The sequence below is a fragment of the Pleurodeles waltl genome, chromosome 4_1 (assembly GCF_031143425.1).
Source record: "Pleurodeles waltl isolate 20211129_DDA chromosome 4_1, aPleWal1.hap1.20221129, whole genome shotgun sequence".
NCBI classification, from domain to species: Eukaryota; Metazoa; Chordata; class Amphibia; order Caudata; family Salamandridae; genus Pleurodeles; species Pleurodeles waltl.
In genome coordinates this window covers 140,588,172-140,610,593 of record NC_090442.1, presented here as the reverse complement: position 1 = coordinate 140,610,593, position 22,422 = coordinate 140,588,172, and the positions used below count along the sequence as shown (strand labels likewise).

At 48.6% G+C, this 22,422-nt stretch overlaps 1 protein-coding gene across 1 annotated transcript in view; it reads right to left on the bottom strand.

The window, feature by feature from the left end:
- Positions 1-22,422, bottom strand: part of LOC138287476 (aldo-keto reductase family 1 member B1-like) — a 97,770-nt gene that overhangs the window by 46,083 nt on the left and 29,265 nt on the right. The window contains exons 3-4 of the mRNA XM_069227918.1: positions 430-546; positions 178-255 (exon numbers count right to left, since the gene is read on the bottom strand). Of these exons, the coding sequence (XP_069084019.1) occupies positions 178-255; positions 430-546 (195 nt within the window). The remainder of the gene's footprint in view (positions 1-177; positions 256-429; positions 547-22,422) is intronic.

Below are 22,422 nucleotides of genomic sequence, written 5' to 3'. Positions count from 1 at the left end.
GTAATAATAAACATAGGTAGAAGTTACAACCTAAAAATATTCATGAGTAGACATGCGAAACAGAAGTCAGGAAAGACAGCGAAAGAATAAGTCTCATTTTGGGTCACTATAGACATCCACAATTTGTCCTCCATTGACAGTAGGTTCCCTGGTGCAGCACAGCCTCCCCAATCCTACCTCCCAAGTCTCCAGAATGTTAGAGTTGCTCCTGATTGCATGCCCGTTTTCATCAAGTGGGAACAGCATGTCACCAGCCTGCCAAAGAAAAATGAAAACATCTCACACAAGAACCTTGTTCGGCACCAGGTGCACACCACTGCACTCTTTCTAAAGGCAAAAGCCTGACTGGTGACCACATCCAAAGCGTAACAGAATGCGGTGTATTTAGGACAGCATTGTTATGTTTATACTCTGCACCTAAAAATGTACCTTGAACCCCATCGGCCAGTGTATCAGGTACAAATCAAGATAGTCCAGCTTCAGCGCATCCAGGGTTTTCTGACATCCAACCTTCACCATCGACTTCTCATGAAACGTGCACCACAGCTACAAGAGAACATAGCTGTGTTATTGGAAGAATGAGGTTCACGAGTCCCCTTCAGGACTCTGCAAGGTTAGAAAAAGCACATTAATTAGTTCAGTTCTAACCCAAGTGAACAGTAATTTGACTGTATTACCATCTGGTATGTGTTCAATGGTCTGGATAAATGTTTCAGTCTGGGCTCCAAGTGCAGCAGGGGGGAAAGGGGGAGGGAAGCTTCACAAAGCACTACTGAAGTGGTGAATAATTTTATAGACAGAGGCCAAAGACTGAAGAAACATCGAATGAACAATCCTTTTCCACCCTTCCTGGCTCCCTGAACAGGTTCAATGCAGCGAGCCGCGAAAGGAAGCAACAACTTCCTTAGAAGACTTTTCTTTACAGTGCATGCTACAAAGCATCTCCAGCAACCAACACGAGGTGCATCAGAGCTGTAGAGATGCGCAGTGTGCACTACAAGAAGTGATTCACCTTAGATGTAATCTGTTCAAGCAACTTCAGATGGCGAACAAACCATAGGGAGAAAGTCTTCTCCACTACAAGTCAGGGGTGAGGAGCCTCTAAGACACACCTCTGTACCTAGATGCTGGAATATTGGTGAACTGCCCTGAGAACGGTTTCAGGGTGGTGGGATGGACAAAAAATGCACAAGGATATGTCCGTCTCTTGCTTGCTTTCTGGTAGTAAAAGGAGACATCATAGTGTTGGAGTATTCAAGAAACACCCAAATTAAGAAACACAATCGCCTACTCACTCACCTGAGTCAAATCTCCATCAATAAATCCTGTCAACACTATAAAGTTAATTAACAAAAAAAACATGAGAATAAATATGCGCATGCGAGGGACCTCGGATTATATTTCTAACAGAAGAACTAAATATTTGCAGCAGTAAACCATCTATCTCTATGTACAGTCAACATTTCTTTCCATTTTATTTTGCACTAAAGTAAAAGCAACATGTTAAAACCACCCTATGAAACCAAAACTGGTTTACATGCAGATGCAGCGGCATTGGTTGTAGCACATGTTTATGTTTTCAGTTTTAAAGAGGGAAAGAAGGAAAGGAACTGTTCCAATGGACGCACCACCGCATAGTAAGGGAAAAAATACTTCAGATAACAAGAACCGCCACAATACCAGCAGGCATCTCAGTGGAAGCTGAAACCTCTGTTTCTTTTGACACTCTAGTGAAACAGGAAAGTCGAGATTTATAGTCGGCTTCTCGCATAACGGCTTTTTCGAAGAAGAGTGTAGGTAGAAAGTGTATGGAGATCCTTAAGATATAAAACAATTATTACAGGTTGAGTTACCTTTTCTTCTGCAACTTCAGTTTCAATGGTGTCCCAAACGATTATTGATATAACAGTACTTAATTGGGCGCTCCCTGATTGCCCTTTGGTAGAGCTGCAACCGGCACACTGAGGATCTTAGTATAAAGAACCCGTGACCCATTTCACAGTCATCATACGTATCGGGTGAAGACAAGTATCCAGAGGAATTTGGCACACATCCATAGCCCTGACTGCGAATGCGATCGCAAAACAATCAAACTGGTGCTAACCCATTCGCAAACGGGAGGGGGTCCCCATGGGACCCCTTCCCCTTTTTGAATGGCAGCAAAAATATTGTTTCAGAGCAGGCAGTGGTCCTAGGGACACCGCCTGTTCTGAAAAAATTAAAAGAAATATTTTCATTTTTTGTTTTTGAAATGCATCTCGTTTTCCTTTAAGGAAAATAGGCTGCATTAAAAAAAACTGCTTTATTTAAAAGCAGATACAGACATGGTGGTCTTCTGTCTCCAGCAGGTCACCATCCCTGTGAGGGCAGCCATTCCCAACAGGGTCACTAATTGCGACCTACAGTATGAATATTCATGAGGTAGTTCATTTGTGACCCCATTGGGAATCGCAAACAGTGTCATTGACACTGTTGTGCATCAGGTTTTGCGACTCGCAAATTGCGAGACGCTATGACTCGCAATTTGCAAGTTGCAAAACCTGAAGTTCGTACATGTGGCCCTTAAACATTACATATGATGCAAAACTGTACAGCAATAGAAACACCAGTGGAGCAAGAATGTGTCTTGTTGATGATAGGCCTTGTAATTGTTTAGGTCAGGGTGGGTCACCCTCTGTATCTGAGGGGGCATCAGCCATAGGTCCGAAGCCCTCCTTTTGCGTTAGGTGTGACCCCCGTTCTATGTTGTTGTTGTATGTAAGTGGTTAATGGATGCCATGTTGTATCAAATTTGGCCACCCTGTCCCTGATGATGGCAGTGAACTTTTCCATGGCGTAGAGATTCCACACCTTTCCACACCACATATTTAGTGAGGGTGCTTGAGCCTGCTTCCACATCTGTAATATGCAGAGTTGTGCTGCTTAGAGTAGGTGAGAAAAAAGCTGCCTTTGCTGCGTCAACGTGGGAAAGATCCTATCTGTTCCTGTATCGCCCATGAGTATCAACAGTGTGTCACGGGCAATGAAACACTAGTGATGGAGTGTACTGGGCATGCCCACCATGCGTGTAACAAAGTGCCCTGTTCCCCGCATCCCTTCCAACATAATTCTGAGTTCAGAAACATTTTATGCAAGCGCACTGGTGTCAAATACCAACGCATGAGAATTTTGTAAAGGTTCTCTTTGTGACAGAGACAGATAGAGGACTTAGAAGCCCTCTGCCATATCACTCCCTAAGTTTCATCTGTGATATCTGTGGTCAATTCTCTTTCCCATTGTTTCACGTAGGCATGTTTCTTTGGTGGGGTGAGATTGAGTATGTAGCGATATAGCCGTGATATGCTATGATATGCCTTTATGCTTAACATTAGTAAGGTACAAGCATTCTATGGGTGTCTCTTTCCTTTGCTTGGCTAAGCGGGCAGGGGGTCGTCTGGCCCATTGCAGTGCTTGCTCTATTTATAAATGTCCTGCTTAGTCAAGGTGTATTTCACGACTAGGCGCACATTGGTTCTCAGGTTTGTAGAAATCTCTCAGCCTGGGAAATCGACCGTTGTACCAACAAAAGGATCTGGGGTGGACCGGGCCTAGGGGAAAGTCTGGATTGTGAGCTAGAGGGGTAAGAGGGAAGGGATAAGACTGAAAGTTAGGAGTGTGGATGTCAATGGGAAAAGTAAGGGGTTGTGATCCCAAGCTGACATAGGGAACCACAAAAGCCCATCCAAGGGAGCAGAGGAAAAGGTCTGTTAAACCTGTAACCAGGGTTTACCATCAGGGATCATGGTTCCAATCTAGTGAGGGATTAAGCTGCGCATCCAGGAAGTAAGTAGTAACATTTGGCCATCCCAGACTGCCTATTGCTGGGGGCTGGAACAGAGTCGTCTGTTCCAACCATGGTGACTTGCCTCCCCAGACAAAACAAAGCACCTTGTTGGGTATCTATGTTTGTGTTGATTTAGGTATCGTGAGGGGAAGGGTCTGGAGGACATAGCGCAGCCGGGGCATGAAATTCATTTTGAGGCAGTTGATCCGGCCCAGCCAAGAGATCTCTAGCTTGCCCCACCTGTAAAGGTCCTTTAAGAAAGCAGTGAGCAAAAGAGGGATATCACTGTTGTACAGGGAGTTTATATGTGATAGGAGGACGACTCAAAGATATGTAATTGCCGATGTTGCACATTGGAAACCTTCCCTCTGTTTAGGCCCCCGGAGGCTATCCTGTGGGTCTGCTCCATCCCTTACCGCAAGATTTACAAAAGCTAATTTTGAATCCGGATGTCTAGATTGAGTTTCATCATCAGCGCAGGAACAGACGAATCTGGGTCAGTGACCAGGCAGAGTATATTGTTTACAAAGAAAGCTAATTTATGCTCTCTGTCATTGATCAGTATACCGTGAATCTCAGGGTTGTGCTGGATTTTTGCTGTCAAGGGCTTCATGGATAAAGCAAAAATCAGGGAGGACAAGGGGCATCATTGGCGTGTCCCCCTGGTGAGGGTTACAGTAGGTGAAAAGGAGGCATTGATCTTGGTAGAAGGATATTAAAAATTGGCTTGTATGAAGGTTTTCATCTTGGGTCAATGCGAGTTTTGTCCAAGACTTTCGTCAGGTATGCCCAAGCCACCCTGTCGAAGGCCTTCTTGGTGTCGAGGGAGGAGGAGGTCCATCCATTGATGGCGCCGCTCTGCTGCCTTCATGATTGCAACGGCTAAGCGGGTATTGTTGTTGGCCTGTCTGTTACAAATAAAGCCTGATTGCTGGGGTGCTATAAGAGCCCGTCAAACGTGGTGAGGCCGTGCTGCTAGTATGGACATGAAAAGTTTCCCGTCGCAATTCAAGAGCGCAATTGGGTGGTAAGAGGAACAGCATGTTGGGGATTTGTTGGGCTTCAAAAGCAACATAAGATGGGATTCTAACATAGTGTTGGAAACTATTTGCGACATTAAGAAATAGTTGAACACCAGAAGGGTGTTTTGTTTGACTTGAGACACACAGTGAAGAGCGGCTGAGGCAAAATGACAATAGCTGGAAACCAGCATGATACTCTCCTGCCCCATGCAATGAGGCACATATCTGTGTAGGCATAGAATTCAAGTTTGTGTCTGAGGCTGTGTGGCTTAGGAGGAGGCCGAAAGTGCATGTACTATGTCCTGTGAGTGGCACATCTCTGTTTGTGGGTGACTTCAGAAGTGAATGGGATGTGCTTGTTAGATCCTCAAGAAACAGAACAAGTGGGCTTTAGAGGGTGTACTGCTCCCCTTCTGCTGCTTGCATTGAAGGGAGTTGCAAAAGAGTGGCAGTACACAATGCAGTGGAAAGAAACAATCTTTTTTTTTTAAATATCCTTTGTTAGATAATAAATAACAGTTGTTGCTCAGAAGAGGTAATTGACAATACACCAAGCAATAGTACTCAGGAACTCAGTAGAAGCATTGAACCCATTGTACACCACACTATTGGATTGTAAGCATGTGCCGCATGTACACTCTTGCCGCCCCCCTCTCTCAAAACCCCAGAGTCACTCATCATCCCTATACACCCCCCAGCCACCCCATATCTTATCCCATTTTTGGGGGCATCCCCTGCTTCAGTAGACCACTCTCTCAGCCCCCCCATCACTAATCAAGGTCGGTCTTCCAGTCCGCCACATAAGGGTCATCCCCACACACCAGGAACTGGCTATATTGCATTTGGCCACTACAGCTGCAGTAGCGAGCCATATTCTTTGGTAACTCAACCAGAGATCTGTACCTGTAATATTTAAGAGATGCAATTTAGGGTTGGGGGACCTCTTGTTCAAGCACTGTAGTCATAACCATACGTACTTGCCTCCAAAAGTGCTGTATTTCAGGGTAGGACCACAGGATTTGATAAAAGGTGCCTTCCTGCCCACACCTCCTCAGGCAGAGAAAAGAGTCCTCCCGCCCCGCCCTATGCAGAAGCACCCTAGAGTAAAGGGCCCTGTGCAGTACCCGTAGCTGGATCAATCTGAAGCAAGGTCAGACTGCAACCTCCCTCAGGTTCTGTCTCACTTCCACGCAATCATCTTCATCCATTTCTCCAACATCTGCCTTCCAAGCAGTACACAAGGTTGTCAACAGGTCTGTGGAATTATTCATCAGTTTTTTATAGATTATGGAAATCGCCTTGGCCTCAGAGGGATTCATGAGAAGGCAATCCTCCAGCGCTACGACTCCGGCAGTTAGTCACCCACCACCATGTGTCTACGCAGGGCATGTCCCAGTTGCAAATATATAAAAAGCTCAGTGTCCATGTTGGACTTTTTGCCTTACGCAGGGTCATCCCCAGTCTATTTGCCTCCGTCCTCCTGGTTTTTCTGACCTCTCGCTGTTGGCTCTAGGACTCTGAGCACTTTATCACTGCTAACCAGTGCTAAAGTGCAGGTGCTCTCCCATCTAAAGTTGGTATGATTGCCTTGTACCTAATTGGCATATTTAATTTACCTATAAGTCCCTTGTACAGGGCCTGTCAATTAAATACTACTAGTGGGCCTGCAGCGCTGCTTGCGCCACCCACTGAAGTAGACTTTCAAACCTGTCTCAGGCCTGCTAGCGCAGGGCCTGTGTGCGCAGTTTTCTGCCACAGGGACCTGGCATCTAAACTTACTTGCCAGGCCCAGAACGCCCCTTTTACTACATGTAAGTCACCCCTAAGGTACGCCCTAGCTAGCCCTATGGGCAGGTGCCATGTATGTAGAAAGGCAGGACATGTGCCAAGTTGCGTGGCCTGTCCTGGTAGTGACAAACAGCCTAACTGGTGTCTCACTGCTGTGAGTGCTGCCTTCTCTTAGGATTGCATTAGAAATGCCCTGCCTTATGTGTAAGGGGTATTGTCTGATTTATGGGGGGTAGTGTAGGCGTGTTTGGTATGGTTGTGATGGTGATAATAAATGCTGCTTACTGGTGTGAGTGTATTTTTTATTACTATCACAGAAATGCCACTTCTAGAAAGTGTGCATTTATCTGTGCTTATGACTCTGGAGTTTTGCAGCTTGACTCCAATCCACGTCTGGGCAGAGTCACAGTTGGGGCTTTGTGCATACTTTTCAGACAGCCTGTACACAGGGAGGGTGGAGGTGTCACAGAGGTGCATCTGCATACTGAATAGTCTTCCTGGGCTAAGAGTAGGGAGAGGCGGGGCACACCTGCATTTGTAAAGACTGTGCCCTGGCCTCACACAATAGGGTCGTTAACCCCCCACTGATGTTTGGAGCCTGTGCTGAAAGGAGAGAGGGGGCACTCCCAGAACCAGTTGTAACTGGCTGTAACCTCCTCACCCTACCATTGTAAAACACTGTAAGAACTGACTATAAGTACAGGGGAATTTTCCCCACAATTTGAACACTCTTGGAAATTGAACCTGGACACAAGATGCTGCTGAATGGACTCACCAGGAAACCGCCTTGGATGCTGCTGCTGTGCTAACCTGTGACCCGCCTGGTCACTAGGAGGAACTGCCATCATCTGCACCCCTTGTGCTGGCCTGTAGCTGGATCCACCAGCCTTGTGCTCCTTCCTGCTTCATTGTTCCCAGGGGCAGGGTGCCGTGGCCCCTGACCCCTGTAACTTTTCCCTGCACGAGGAGTGCTGCCTTGATATCCCCTTTGCGCTGAGAGAGCGCTCTTCTGTGCCCTCAGGCACTTCGAGGCACCTGTTTCATGCTGGAATCACCTCCACAACCCGGGCTATAAGTATGGCCTTAGCGCTTTGAAAAGCGCTTCCTAAATGGCCCCCAGTAATCACGGTCCCCGGAGGGGCCCGTCAATGGTCTAGAGGAGGTGCGTGCCGCCCTCTTCTCCTCAAAAGGATGTCAGAGGCCCCCATTTTGCGCATAGGAGCGCCGGGGGCCCCATTGTTCATCTTCTAGGCACTGGAGGTGCCTTCATCAAGCCAGGTACTGTTAAAGGAACAATATATAGAACATAAGTTCTTACTAGAGACTTCGTCTGATTTATATGTTGCCTACCTGTTTGTGATGGTGTTTCATAGGCATATGCAAATGTTCCTTTTATGGGCATGATTTGCTAATATGTTTCCCTAACTTGCCATATGTTTTCTAATGTTCCTACTATGGGCATTTTATGATATTCTTATGAAAAGTGTTCTAATGTGATAACGTGTTTCCTGACTACTGCTTATGTTGCAGAATACTGAGTAACCTGTGTGTTATGTGTGACTACTGCTAATTTGCAGAGTAACTAATGTGTAACGTTCTGACAACTGCTAAGGTAGCAGGATAGTACTGATATGTGATGTTTGGTCTGATAATTGCGTTGTGTACAATACAGTATATTTTCGTATAATCTGGTGTTGTGTTTCCTTTGTGGTGGGGATATTGCGTCACATGTGTATGTGTGTTGTGCAAACGCTTTACACATTGCCTCTGGGTTAAGCCTGACTGCTCGTGCCAAGCTACCAAGGGTGTGAGCAGGGGTTATGTTGGACGTGTAACTCCCTTGCCCTGACTAGAGTGGGTACGTTCTGCCTGGCTGAGGTGCATACCCTAGCCAACCAGAAACCCCATTTCTAACATTGGTGGCAGCGGTGGGATAGGACTTACGCTTGCACAATACCATTGTGACTCATTATTTCACTACAAGGATTGCGTTTAGACCATCACATGTTTGGCTTCTCTTAACTTTCTCTCTTTGGTCATTTTTCCTGTTTTCAGTTCTCTCGCTTGGGTATTGTGGTTGTCACATTTGGGTTATTTGTACCTTTTCAAGATGGGGCTTACCTTTGATTTAGAGGACCTGCCGTTTTATGCGCAGCAGGAATTAGAGGGGTTCTGTAGAGAGAAAGGGCTGCCTGTAGAAGGGGACCTCAGGAGATCTCTGAATTTCTTTGAAAGGTTTGTGACATTTACCCAGGGAGGGAGTGTGCTCAGGGGGTACCCAGAGGATCCTGAGTGTAGCGAGGGTTCCCAATGGGAGGGCTCCCAGACCTCATCCCTAGAGAGTGGTAGAGAGACTGATCAGGAGGGTGAGAATGACCGGATGGGAACGCCAGTTGACAGGGAAGGCCCCAGTGATAGAGAGTCCCTTGCTGGGTCCAGTGTAAGAAGCAGGGCTACCTCTCATTCCTTGACGCCAGAAGAGCTAAGAGATAGGCGGGAGGAGAGGGACCTGAAGTTGCAGTTAGCGTGAATAGCTGTTGAGGAGAGAAGGGCTGAATTAGAGAAGGCCTTAGTACAGGAGAGAATGGCAGAGGCAGAGAGGGCCTTAGCCAGAGAAAGACTCGCTCTAGAGCGCAGTCGGAAAGTTCTGGACTCACCAGCGCTGCAGGTGGAGTCCAGTGGTGGCAGCAATGTACAGTGCTGTAGCAAAGATGTTCCTCACATACCCATAGATCTGGTACCTAGGTTCCAAGAGGGGGGTGACATACGTCAGTGGTTAAAGGAATATGAGAGGGCTCTGGTAGAGCGCAGGATCCCTGAGAAGGATTAGGCAACTGGCCTAGGGAGCTTTATTCCTGAGGAGGGGAGGGATGCCCTACTGACTCTAGAAGAGAGTAACGGGGAAGGGCACTCCACTGTAAAAAATGCACTGATTGTGAAGTATGGTTTTTCCCCTGAGGAATACAGAAAAAGGTTTAGGGGTGGTAAGAAACTGTCCCACCACTCTTGGGAGGAGTTTGTGGAGGATTGTTGCATTGCACTAGATGGATGGGTGAAGGGTAGCACAGTAAACAATTTTGAAGGGCTGTTTAATCTGATTGTCAGAGAGCACCTGCTTCGTTGTTGTTTTTCAGAGATACGCCAACACTTGTCAGTGTGTGAGCTCTCTGACCCCAGGGAGCTTGCAAAGGAGGCAGACTTCTGGTTGCGTACCAGAGGGTCTGGTGTGGCATTAGGGGGTGTTCCTAACGAGAGTGGTCTAGGTGTCTCCCAACCAGGTGTGGTGGGAAAGGCTTGTGTCCCAGGTAGGTCCCAGTGTACTGGGGCGGGTAAGGCACTCGATGTCCAGTCTCAGATGAGAGGGAATGGGGTTGGGCTGAGGCCCAGTGTACCCGAGCTCCAGTCCCAGGTCCTGGAGGGTTCCATGAGTGAACGCCAGGAGGTGAGCCTAGCCTGTGCCGTAGGACCAGCTGTTCAGAAGGATCCCATTTTGTCATTAGGACTTGGGCGGGTGGCTGGTGATAGCGTTCCACCGGTCCTGATGTCTGGTAGTCTCGCTCTACAGCGGAGGAGGCGGAAATCCAGGCATAGGGTTGAGAGGGGGCTGCGGGCCCCAGTGGAGAACCTAGAGGGTCAGCTCTGAGAGCAGAGCCCCCCAGGAATAACCTTGGTGAGACCATTTCTGGGCTGGGGGGGATCCAGACTCTGTCAGATGGGCAGAGGTCAGGAGACCTGCGCCAGCCAGACTCTTGTTTAGCCCTTGGGGAAGGTGTTTCCCTGGTGGGGGGTAGGTGTGCCCCCCAGGAAGTCCTGGTGCGCCAGGCAGTGGTTCAACCGCAGGGTAGTGACTCTGGGTTGGATTGCCAGATTCAGGGGGTAAGCTCTGATCTGGTAGGGGGTAGGTGTGCTCCCAAGGAAGTCCTGGTTCGCTGGGCAATGGTCCAGTCTAAGGGTGTCGTCCCTGGACTAGATAGACAGGTTCAGGGGGTAAACTCTGACCTGGTTGGGGAGGCGGTTAGTGTGCTTACCCCCCGTGTGAAACTTCTGGTGGCTTCTCCCGAGGTGGGGAGACGCAGGACTCTGGAAGTGGGGTTCAGGGAGGGGGAAGCCCCCCCCGGACCCCAGTGCAACGCAAGGGTGTCGTCCCTAGGTTGGGTGGTCAGTCGCCAGGTAGTGATCCTGGGCTGGCGAGAGAGTTGTGCAGGGCTGCTGTACACAGCCCCCTGGCAAGTGTGGATTCTGGTGATACCCCTCCTAGGAGAGGAGGGCGGGATCCTAGATGGAGGGGTAGAGGGAGGAGAGCCTCAACTCTAGCCCCTGTAGAACCTATGGGTGCGGACCCTAGGTTGGTGGATCAGTGGCAGGGTAGAGCCCCTGAACTGATTGGAAGTGGAGTGGAGACAGGTTGCTTTGCACCTGGGGCTACTGCCCCCCACTCGTTATGGTTTCAGAGACCAGAGGCTCCTATATGGCCTGGGGCCTGGTTCTGGCCATTGGCAGCTAGAGAACCCCCGTGGGTTGGTCTAGGCTGCCTGGGAAGCATTGACAGAGAGATCCAAGTGGAGTCAGGAAGGCGTAGAACTGGAACATGCCCCTGCTGTTGTGGGCCCGGGTCCTTGTTCTATCGCCCCAATCAGGGAAGTACATCAAGGTATTGATTGTTCTCCCCTGGCCTTTGGCTGGTAGGGCGTTGTGTTGGACTTTTTGCCTTACGCAGGGTCATCCCCAGTCTTTTTGCCTCATTCCTCCTGGTTTTTCTGACCTCTCGCTGTTGGCTCTAGGACTCTGAGCACTTTATCACTACTAACCAGTGCTAAAGTGCAGGTGCTCTCCCATCTAAAGTTGGTATGATTGGCTTATACCTAATTGGCATATTTAATTTACCTATAAGTCCCTTGTACAGTGGTATCTCTATACCCAGGGCCTGTCAATTAAATACTACTAGTGGGCCTGCAGCGCTGCTTGCGCCACCCACTGAAGTAGACTTTCAAACCTGTCTCAGGACTGCTAGTGCAGGGCCTGTGTGCGCGGTTTTCTGCCACAGGGACCTGGCATCTAAACTTACTTGCCAGGCCCAGAACTCCCCTTTTACTACATGTAAGTCACCCCTAAGGTACGCCCTAGCTAGCCCTATGGGCAGGGTGCCATGTATGTAGAAAGGCAGGACATGTGCCAAGTTGCATGGCCTGTCCTGGTAGTGACAAACAGCCTAACTGGTGTCTCACTGCTGTGAGTGCTGCCTTCTCATAGGATTGCATTAGAAATGCCCTGCCTTATGTGTAAGGGGTATTGTCTGATTTATGAGGGGTAGCGTAGGAGTGTTTGCTATGGTTGTGATGGTGATAATAAATGCTGCTTACTGGTGTGGGTGTATTTTTTATTACTATCACAGAAATGCCACTTCTAGAAAGTGCACATTTATCTGTGCTCATGACTCTGGTGTTTTGCAGCTTGTCTCCAATCCACGTCTGGGCAGAGTGGCAGTTGGGGCTTTGTGCATACTTTTCAGACAGCCTGTACACAGGGAGGGTGAAGGTGTCACAGAGGTGTATCTGCATACTGAATAGTCTTCCTGGGCTGAGAGAAGGGAGAGGTGGGGCACACCTGCATTTGTAAAGACTGTGCCCTGGCCTCACACAATAGGGTCGTTAACCCCCCACTGATGTTTGGAGCCTGTGCTGAAAGGAGAGAGGGGGCACTCCCAGAACCAGTTGTAACTGGCTGGAACCTCCTCTCCCTACCATTGTAAAACACTGTAAGAACTGACTATAAGTACAGGGGAATTTTCCCCACAATTTAAACACTCTTGGAAATTGAACCTGGACACAAGATGCTGCTGAATGGACTCACCAGGAAACCGCCTTGGACTGCTGCTGCTGTGCTAACCTGTGACCTGCCTGGTCACTAGGAGGAACTGCCATCATCTGCCCCCCTTGTGCTGGCCTGTAGCTGGACCCACCAGCCTTGTGCTCCTTCCTGCTTCATTGTTCCCAGGGGCAGGGTGCCGTGGCCCCTGACTCCTGTAACTTTTCCCTGCACGAGGAGTGCTGCCTTGATATCCCCTTTGCGCTGAGAGAGCGCTCTTCTGTGCCCTCAGGCACTTCGAGGCACCTGTTTCATGCTGGAATCACCGCCGCAACCCGGGCTATAAGTATGGCCTTAGCACTTTGAAAAGCGCTTCCTGGATGGCCCCCAGTAATCACGGGCCCCGGAGGGGACCGTCAATGGTCTAGAGGAGGTGCGTGCCGCCCTCTTCTCCTCAAAAGGATGTCAGAGACCCCCATTTTGCGCGTAGGAGCGCCGGGGGCCCCATTGTTCATAGGCACTGGAGGTGCCTTCATCAAGCCAGGTACTGTTAAAGGAACAATATATAGAACATAAGTTCTTACTAGAGACTTCGTCTGATTTATATGTTGCCTACCTGTTTTTGATGGTGTTTCATAGGCATATGCAAATGTTCCTTTTATGGGCATGACTTGCTAATATGTTTCCCTAACTTGCCATATGTTTTCTAATGTTCCTACTATGGGCGTTTTATGATATTCTTATGACAAGTGTTCTAATGTGATAACGTGTTTCCTGACTACTACTTATGTTGCAGAATACTGAGTAACCTGTGTGTTATGTGTGACTATTGCTAATTTGCAGAGTAAATAATGTGTAACGTTCTGACAACTGCTAAGGTAGCAGGATAGTACTGATATGTGATCTTTGGTCTGATAATTGCGTTGTGTACAATACAGTATATTTTCGTATAATCTGGTGTTGTGTTTCCTTCGTGGTGGGGATATTGCGTCACATGTGTGTGTGTATTGTGCAAACGCTTTACACATTGCCTCTGGGTTAAGCCTGACTGCTCGTGCCAAGCTACCAAGGGGGTGAGCAGGGGTTATCTTGGACGTGTAACTCCCTTGCCCTGACTAGAGTGGGTAAGTTCTGCCTGGCTGAGGTGCATACCCTAGACAACCAGAAACCCCATTTCTAACAGTCCACCTTTGTATATTCCTGATGGAAGACATCAAACAGCACCATCTTCTGCTCCCTCTAAACATCTCCCAGGTAATCAATGCCCAGGAGGGACCATACCATGAATCCCTTTAGAGCCCCAACTTCACGTAGGAGACCACTATGCCACATGGGAGTTCGGGTCGTTGAGGTGGATTCCAAATTCACATATCACGTTGCTTTATTCCAAACCCGCACCGCAACAGCAGTATGCATCAGCAGTGTCCACTTGGTACAACGCTGACTCATAGCCCAGGTTCCTGCACATGTGTCTATCGACCAAGAACGACGTAAATGCCCAATCATTGATTACCACCAATTGAGCCACCCAGTAGGTCTTAAGAAGATCGAGCACAGCCAGTCCGCCATCGTAAACGCTTCTCTGGAGCGTATGCAGGGCTATACGAGGACAACCCCCATTCCATAATAACAGACGAACTTCCTGATCTATATGCCGAAACACTTCAGGTGGAACCCTGTAGGGGGTGTTCTGGAGAACATAAAGTAATCGTGGTAATGCCATCACTTTATAGAGGGCCCCTTACCCCTTCAATAACAGTGGGAAGGTTTTCCAATGGGCTACATCCTGATGCAGCCTACTCAACTGTGGGTAGAAATTCGCTTGGAAGAAGAGTTCTTGGTCTCTGGTAATGTAAATTCCCAGATACATAAAACTGTAATTCACTATCGGCACAGTGCACTCTTGGGGCAATTTAGGGGGATCCCTAGACAGAGGGGAGATCAATAACTTATCCCAAGGAGTGAACAATCTTGAACCCTTGCCATAGTGCAGAAGAGCCCTACACAATGGTGAAAAGGGTGCTTTGGAAACCAATCTAGGATAGATTCGTATGAACACATAGCTGTCTTGCCAAGACTACAAAAAACAGAAATTGTGGAGACACCTCAAATGCCAATGGATATGATTATCCTGGGAGCGATAATGAACACGACCCGACTGCTAGAGCAGAACTTCAGTGCAGTAAAACGAGAACACGCAGCAAGACCTGAGTAAAATGAGCCAAAGGGTCTTCAAGGATAGGATTCTGAAGATTTGGAAAGGACATTGAAAAGAAACAACTGCAGGATATGTGGTTTTATGGAGGGAACCATGCACATTAACACAGAGCACGTCATTATGGAATCGCAAACTACAGGATTAGTGAAGGGAAAATATCCATCCTGCTTTGTAACTGAATGCCCCTCACATCTGGGTCAGTATTAAAAGACACAAACTTACATTAGCTTTGCAGTAAGAACACAAATCGTCCTAGTAATATTGATAAGTTCTGGTTGGCAGAGGGACTGAACTGGGAGAAGGCACTGCTAACTGACGAGTTATGGAATTGGCCCTCATTTTGCAGTCAGCTGGCCGAACGACGGAAAGGGTCCCATATCCCATAAAGCATACGGCCACATTATGGGAAAGGACTTTGAAAGCGATTCTGCGGAGGGCTCCAGCTAGAGAATGTACATTGTGGGACCTACCGGCCTTTCGTATGTTAACTGAGACAGTGGACACGTTGGCTTGGAGGGCGGGGATGCGAGACTTTAGCAGACCTTTACCCAACAGATGAGTTTCTAACATTTGAAGCTGCACGGGAGACGGATGGTCTGAGGGAGGGGCAGCTTCTCGTCTATGGTAGTATAGCTAATATAGCCAAGGGGATTTGGCTGAGTTATCCGACCGTGCCGCCATCCTGCCTGATGTTCCGAGCGCTCTTGGAATTCGGGTGAACGACACTTGATATCACAACTATACAAAGCTGCGCTGCCGGACAGCCTGCAATGACAATTCCCAGATAGGTCGGCGTGGGATACAGAACCAGGGACACTCCTTACATCAGTGGTCTAGGATGTGCTCTGGTGCGCACGGTGTCCTCTAGCACTAGGTTTAGACTGACGCATTTCAACTACCTGCACCGTACCTACACTACACCAGTACTACTTCATACGATAGATCACACTAGACTGACAGGCTGCCCCCACTGCCGGCTGGATAATGTCACTTTTCGGCACCTCGGTTGGAATTGCCCACCTATACGAACATTTTGGGAGGAGGTGTTCCAACATCAGAAGACTGCTTGTGGAATACAACTGTATGGGAGCCCAGTGGTAGGGCTGCTGCGAGACGGGCAGCTGCGCAGGCGGAAGAAAGATGGAGTGTAAGTTTACACACCTAACACTTACTGGCAAAACGTAGAATTTGCTATCGTTTGGATGGGGAGCACAGCCCCTGGGACAGAATACTGGAAAAGGGATGAAAGGGAGTGGGCACTGGCAGAAGAAATTCATCTTAAACAAGTACGAACAGATGAAAATCTGGAGGATGATCTGCAAGACTGGGGAACACTGCTGATAGATCTGACTCTCATTGGGAGAGACAACAGACGATGAAGGGTGAGCAGAGAGTTAAATTGTGGAAACTAAGTAATACTATGCAACATGTATAAATGTGTGAGCGATCTCCAAAGTTCAAAATGATGTACAGTTGTTTACATTTTACTATTATAAGTATGAAAAAATATGCAAAAAACAGATTCTTTAAAAAAATATATATATTAAGTACCTATTTAGAGATTCTGGTCCAGATTTACTAACACTTTGCACTAAATGTACATCACAAAAGTGACGCAAACCCAGCACACAGTGTTGAGGTGGGATTTACTTGCCAAAGCAAATCATGATTTGTGTGGGAAAGTTTCCCTTAGTAACGCAAGGTAGCAGTATGCCCTGCCTTGCGCTACTTTGAATCAAGATGGCGTAAAATGGGTGGAACATGGCATGTCCATGCAACCACTTATGGTTTTTGAGGCAACTCCCTACCTACTAACATTTATAGACAGGGATGTGAGCCAAAAAATACATCTCCCTGAGTCAGGCATAACAGTGAAGCAGCTTTTAAAAGTCTCCATATTTTTCAAACTTTTCATGTGCGTTGCACTCTACAGCACACATACAGTGGGAAAAGTCCTAAAAAATATTTTTTGTACTGGAAGGATTCCCTGCTAGTACAAAACCTATGCTTGACAGAATGCTCACACTGAATGATGTGGCTGTGGCCTTTTCCCATAACTATGGATTTTCCATATGTGCCACATTTTCCATCATTGTTTTATAATCTGCAGATTTTAACCCCCCAAAAAAGTTTCTAGCACAAATGGTTCTAAAGTTACTAAAACTATGGCTACCTGTATGGCTGCAAAGTGGAAAACCTTTTGCAGCGGTTGACTGGTCGTCTTTCAGTTGCTAATTGGTGTACTTGGGTGTTTGACTGGTACTAATGAGGTTAGAAATTTGTTCTGACAGTGTTAGCATGTGTAAACAAGACAAACTAATAAAGTAATAGTATCACAAAATGTGTCACATTATGCAGCATACTTTGTCTTTTCTTTCTGCATAATTCAAACCTGACACAAAATGTGGTCCTCTCCTGTCTCATAATTCCAGTGGCCCTGAGTATGGTGCAAGATAGAGGTAAGTGAGTCAAGAAATTAACAGGGGCAGCTGCCCCAACGTAGGCTTTGGCACTTGAGAGCTCATGCACAAGCAAGCTTTCAAAATATGTGGCATGTCAATCATTATTCAGAGATCATGTTAGAATATGGTAAGGCGTCTTCAAAATTCAAAAAATTAAAACGTGGAAGCGCTTCACCTTAGTCTGGGCCACTGGAACAATGCCAGTCTGCAGCTGGAGTTTTTTTCACATAATTATGGATTTGACACATTTGCCACATAATACATCATCTGCTGGAAAATCTGTAGATTTTAACAAAAAATGTTTCTAGCTCACAATAATCATGAGTTAGTAAAAATGTAGCAAAATGTGCTTGCACGCAATGGAAGGCCCTTCGCAAAGGTCAAAGGTCAAAGGTCAAGGTTCCTTATTTCTGCATTTGGTTGTTACACTGGTAGTAATGAGGTGAAATCTTTGCACAGACAATATTACTATGTGTATGTTAGAAATGGGGTCTTTGGTAGACAGTCAGGTTACCCCCTGTTCAAGCAAGGACCCTCACTCTAGTCAGGGTAAAAGAGAATCACCCTCAGCTAACCCCTGCTTACCCCCTTGGTAGCTTGGCAGAGCAGTAGGCTTAGCTTCAGAGCGCTAGGTGTAAAGTATTTGTACCAACACACACAGTAACTTAATGAAAACACTACAAAATGACACAACACCGGTTTAGAAAAATAGGAAATATTTATCTAAACAAAACAAGACCAAAACGACAAAAATCCGACATACACAAGTCAAGTTATGAATTTTTAGAGATTAAACTCGAAAATAGCGCTTAGAAACAAAAATGCTTCGATGAGATGTTAACACGGCGTCGTGACGGAGTCGTTCCGAACAAGCCGACACCAGCGGCGCCGGACACGGAGTCGTGTAGACCCCCAAGTACAGTACCTTTGGTGAAGAATGAGAACAAGCCGATGCGCGAAGTCGGAGATCGCGGCGTCTGTGCGAAACGTTGAATCCGTGCACTTCGAGCGGCGTCGGTCACGACGTGGTGCGGCGACTTTTCACGGAGCCGCAGACTTCAGCGCGGCTACAGCGGCATCGGGCCTGCGAAGAGCATCGCGTTCCAGCGAAGGAGTGCAGCGTCGGGTACAGGCGGCGTTACCGGATTCAGCAGCGGCGTCGGTCGGAGTCGTCCGAAGTCGATTTCCTTGGATTTCCACCAGCTTTCCTTTCAAGGGCCCAGGGACTGGATAGGGCACCACTTGTCAGAGCAGGAGTCTCTCCAGAGACTCCAGGTGCTGGCAGAGAGAAGTCTTTGCTGTCCCTGAGACTTCAAACAACAGGAGGCAAGCTCTAACTCAAGCCCTTGGAGATTTCTTCACAAGATGGAAGGCACACAAAGTCCATTCTTTGCCCTCTTACTGTGGCAGAAGCAGCACTGCAGGAAAGCTCCACAAAACACAGTCACAGGCAGGGCAGCACTTCTTCCTCGGCTATCAGCTCTTCTCCAGGCAGAGGTTCCTCTTGGTTCCAGAAGTGTTTCTAAAGTCTGTAGATTTGGGTGCCCTTCTTATACTCATTTTAGTCTTTGAAGTCACCTTTCTTCAAAGGGGACTCACACCTACTTGTGAAATCCTGCCTTGCCCAGGCAAGGCCTCAGACACACACCAGGGGGCTGGAGTCTGCATTGTCAGAGGCAGGCACAGTCCTTTCAGATGAGAGTGACCACTCCACCCCTCCCTCGTAGCAGAGATGGCTAATCAGGAAATGCAGGTTACACCCCAGCTCCCTTTGTGTCACTGTCTGGTGTGAGGTGAAAAACAACCCAACAGTCAAACTGACCCAGACAGGGAATCCACAAACATGGCAGAGTCACAGAATGGTTTAAGCAAGAAAATGCTCACTTTCTAAAAGCGGCATTTTCCAACGCACAATCTTAAAATAAACTTTACTAAAAGATGTATTTTTAAATTGTGAGTTCAGGGACCCCAAACTCCACATGTCCATCTACTCTCTAGGGGAATCTACACTTTAATCATAATTAAAGGTAGCCCTCATGTTATCCTATGAGAGAGACAGGCCTTGCAACAGTGAAAAACGAAGTTGGCAGTATTTCACTGTCAGGACATATAAACCACATTACTATATGCCCTACCTTATCCATACACTGCACCCTGCCCTTGGGGCTACCTAGGACCTACCTTAGGGGTGCCTTACATGTAAGAAAAGGGAAGGTTTAGGCCTGGCAAGTGGGTACACTTGCCAAGTCGAATTTACAGTGTAAAAATACACACACAGACACTGCAGTGGCAGGTCTGAGACATGATTACAGGGTTACTTGTGTGGGTGGCACAACCAGTGCTGCAGGCCCACTAGTAACATTTGATTTACAAGCCCTGTCACCTCTAGTGCACCTTACTAGGGACTTACTAGTAAATAAAATATGCCAATCATGGATAAACCAATCAACATTACAATTTAAACAGAGAACATATGCACTTTATCACTGGTTAGCAGTGGTAAAGTGCTCAGAGCTAAAAAACCAACAGCAACAGGTCAGACAAAATAGGAGACAGGAGGCAAAAAGATTGGGGATGACCCTGCATAAGCAAAAAAGTCCAACACAACCCCCTACCAGCCTAAAGCCAGGGGAGAACAATCAATACCTTGATGTACTTCCCTGATTGGGGCGATAGAACAAGGACCCAGGCCCACAACAGCAGGGACATGTTCCAGTTCTACGCTTTCCTGACTCCAGTTGGATCCCTCTGTCCATACTCTCAGGGCCCACTAAGCTAACCCATGGGGAACTCTTCTCCACATCTGCAGACACCATCTGTGCAGCACCTAACTTTCATTTGCTCACAGATGTACCACCAGGGCCAACACAGTGGTGTTGCCCACTCCACCCCCGGGGTGTGACTCTCGTCCCCCCCCCCAACCCCAAGGGCAACTCTGTCCACCAGGACAGCAAGCCACGGTGGCCCCGGACAACTGTCAGGGATGAGAGCCCAACCTCAGGCCTCTCCAACCACTGTGACTGCGGAGAGTGGGGGCCGGTAGCCCCAGGTGCCTGGCACCCTTTGACCACTCTCTCTTCCACCAGGTCAGGGATGACAACCTGACCCTGGTCCTCCCCTCTGGGGCTCTGTACCCTCCCTGCAGAAGCGGCACCCCCAGAGTCAAAAACTGTCAGGGTGCTTGTAGAACCAGTCCTGCACAATTCTTCCACCTGTGCAGGGCTGTTAACCTGCAACTGGTCCGCCAACCTGGGGTCTGTACCTTCAGGTTGGACCAGGGCCAGGGGTGAGGCTTCCCTCCCCCTGCCCTCCCTTCTGGGGTCCTGCACCCCCCAACTAGGAGTGGCCCCCTCAGAAGACAACATGGGATGGGTACTGTTAGCAGTAGCCCCTTCCTCCAGGTCAGGGGGGACACCCTGAACCTGATCCCCCAGTCCAGGGTCTGTATCCACAGACTGGACCACCGCCTGGCAACTCAGGACTTTCTGGGGGGCATGCCTACCCCCCACCAGGTCAGAGTTTACCCTCTGAACCTGGTCATCCAACCCAGAGTCACCACCCTGCAGTTAAACCACTGCCTGGCGCACCAGGACGTCCTTGGGAACACACCTACCCCCCATCAGGTCAGAGTTTACCCCCTGAACCTGATCATTCAACCCAGAGTCACCACCCTGCAGTTGAACCATTGCCTGGCACACCAGGACTTCTAGGGGGGCACACTTCCCCCCCTTAAGGGACACACCGTCCCCAAGGGCCACACAAGAGTCTGGCTGGCGCAGGTCTCCTGACCTCTGCCCATCTGACAGAGTCTGGATTTCCCCCAACCCAGAAATGGTCTCACCAAGGTCATTCATGGGGGGCTGTGCTCTCAGAGCTGACCCCTGACCCTCCAGGTTCTCCACTGGGGTCCGCAACCCCCTCTCAACCCTCTGTCTGGACTTCTGCACCCCCTCACTAGGAGTGGTACTGCCAGACACCTGAACTGGCGGGACGCTGGCTACAGCCGCCCCCCCCAAGTTCCCCTGACACTGTGGGGTCTCCCTCAACAGATGACCCTATGGTACAGGCTAGGCTTCCCTCCTGGTGTTCCCTCATGGAACCCTCCAGGACCTGGGACTGGATCTCGGGCACCTTGGGCCTCAACCCATCCCCATTCCCTCTCCTCTGAGACTGGACATGGGGTCCCTCACCCATCCCACTACACTGGGACCTACCTGGGACACTACAATCCTTCCCTACCTCACCTGGTTGGGAACTACCTAGACCACTCCTCTCAGGAGCACCCCCAAATGCCTCTTCAAACTCTCTGGTACTCACCCAGAAGTCTGCCTCCATTGTAAGCTCCCTGGGGTCAGAGAACTCACACTCCACCTGGTGTTGTCGTAGCTCTGGAAAATAAGGACTAGACATATGCTCTCCAGCAATTACATCACTCAGCCCCTCACATGAATTAACCAAAGTACCCTTCACCCAACCATCCAGTGACTCTGCTTTGAAAAAGCACCCCACATCACCCTCCTGAGACTGGTGAGACAGTACCTGACTGTCCCTGACACTCAACCCACACTCTTCTGGGATGTCTTCACACTCCATAACCAGGACTTCTACCTGGGGGGAACCCCTCTCCCTGTCACTCTCACCTAGAGTCAGTAGAGTGTCCCTCCCACCAGTAGGAATATGACTCCCCATGCCAGTTCCCCAATCCACCTCAAGGACCCTGTGCATCACTGGAGCTACCTCATACCCCTGAACCTCCTGGTGTGTGCTAACTCCCTCCCTCAATTAGGGTACCACATCTCTGGGCATGTGCACTTCTTCAGCCCCACTGGATATAAAATTGTTGCTGCCACATTCCAGCTGGACTCAGCCCTTATGACTTCCAGCTCCTTCATTTTGAGCTCATAAGCCCAAATCCTCTTTTTGATCTCTTAGTCCCTCCTCCTTTCTTCCAACTCCTTCTCCCTTTGCATCCTCAACCCCTTGAACTTCAACCGGCGAGCCCTCTCTGCCTGTCTGTCCTGTAACTCTTCAGGAGTCAGACCCTTGGATGACACCCTGCTACCCCTCCAGGGGACCCTCCCCCCAGGCGTAACAGGTACCTCCACTACACCACTGTGTATCCTCTGCACTTCCCCACCCACATTCTCCTCCTCTGTGTGCCCTCCAGCCTCCTTGACTGTCTCCCAGGCCCTCTGTGCCTTTTGCAGCTCCCCCTCCCTGGTGGAGCTCTCAGTGGGACAGTCAAGATCTTTAAGGAACTGTTTCAATTGAGCAACTGAGTACTCCTTCAGTTTCTCTATTTCA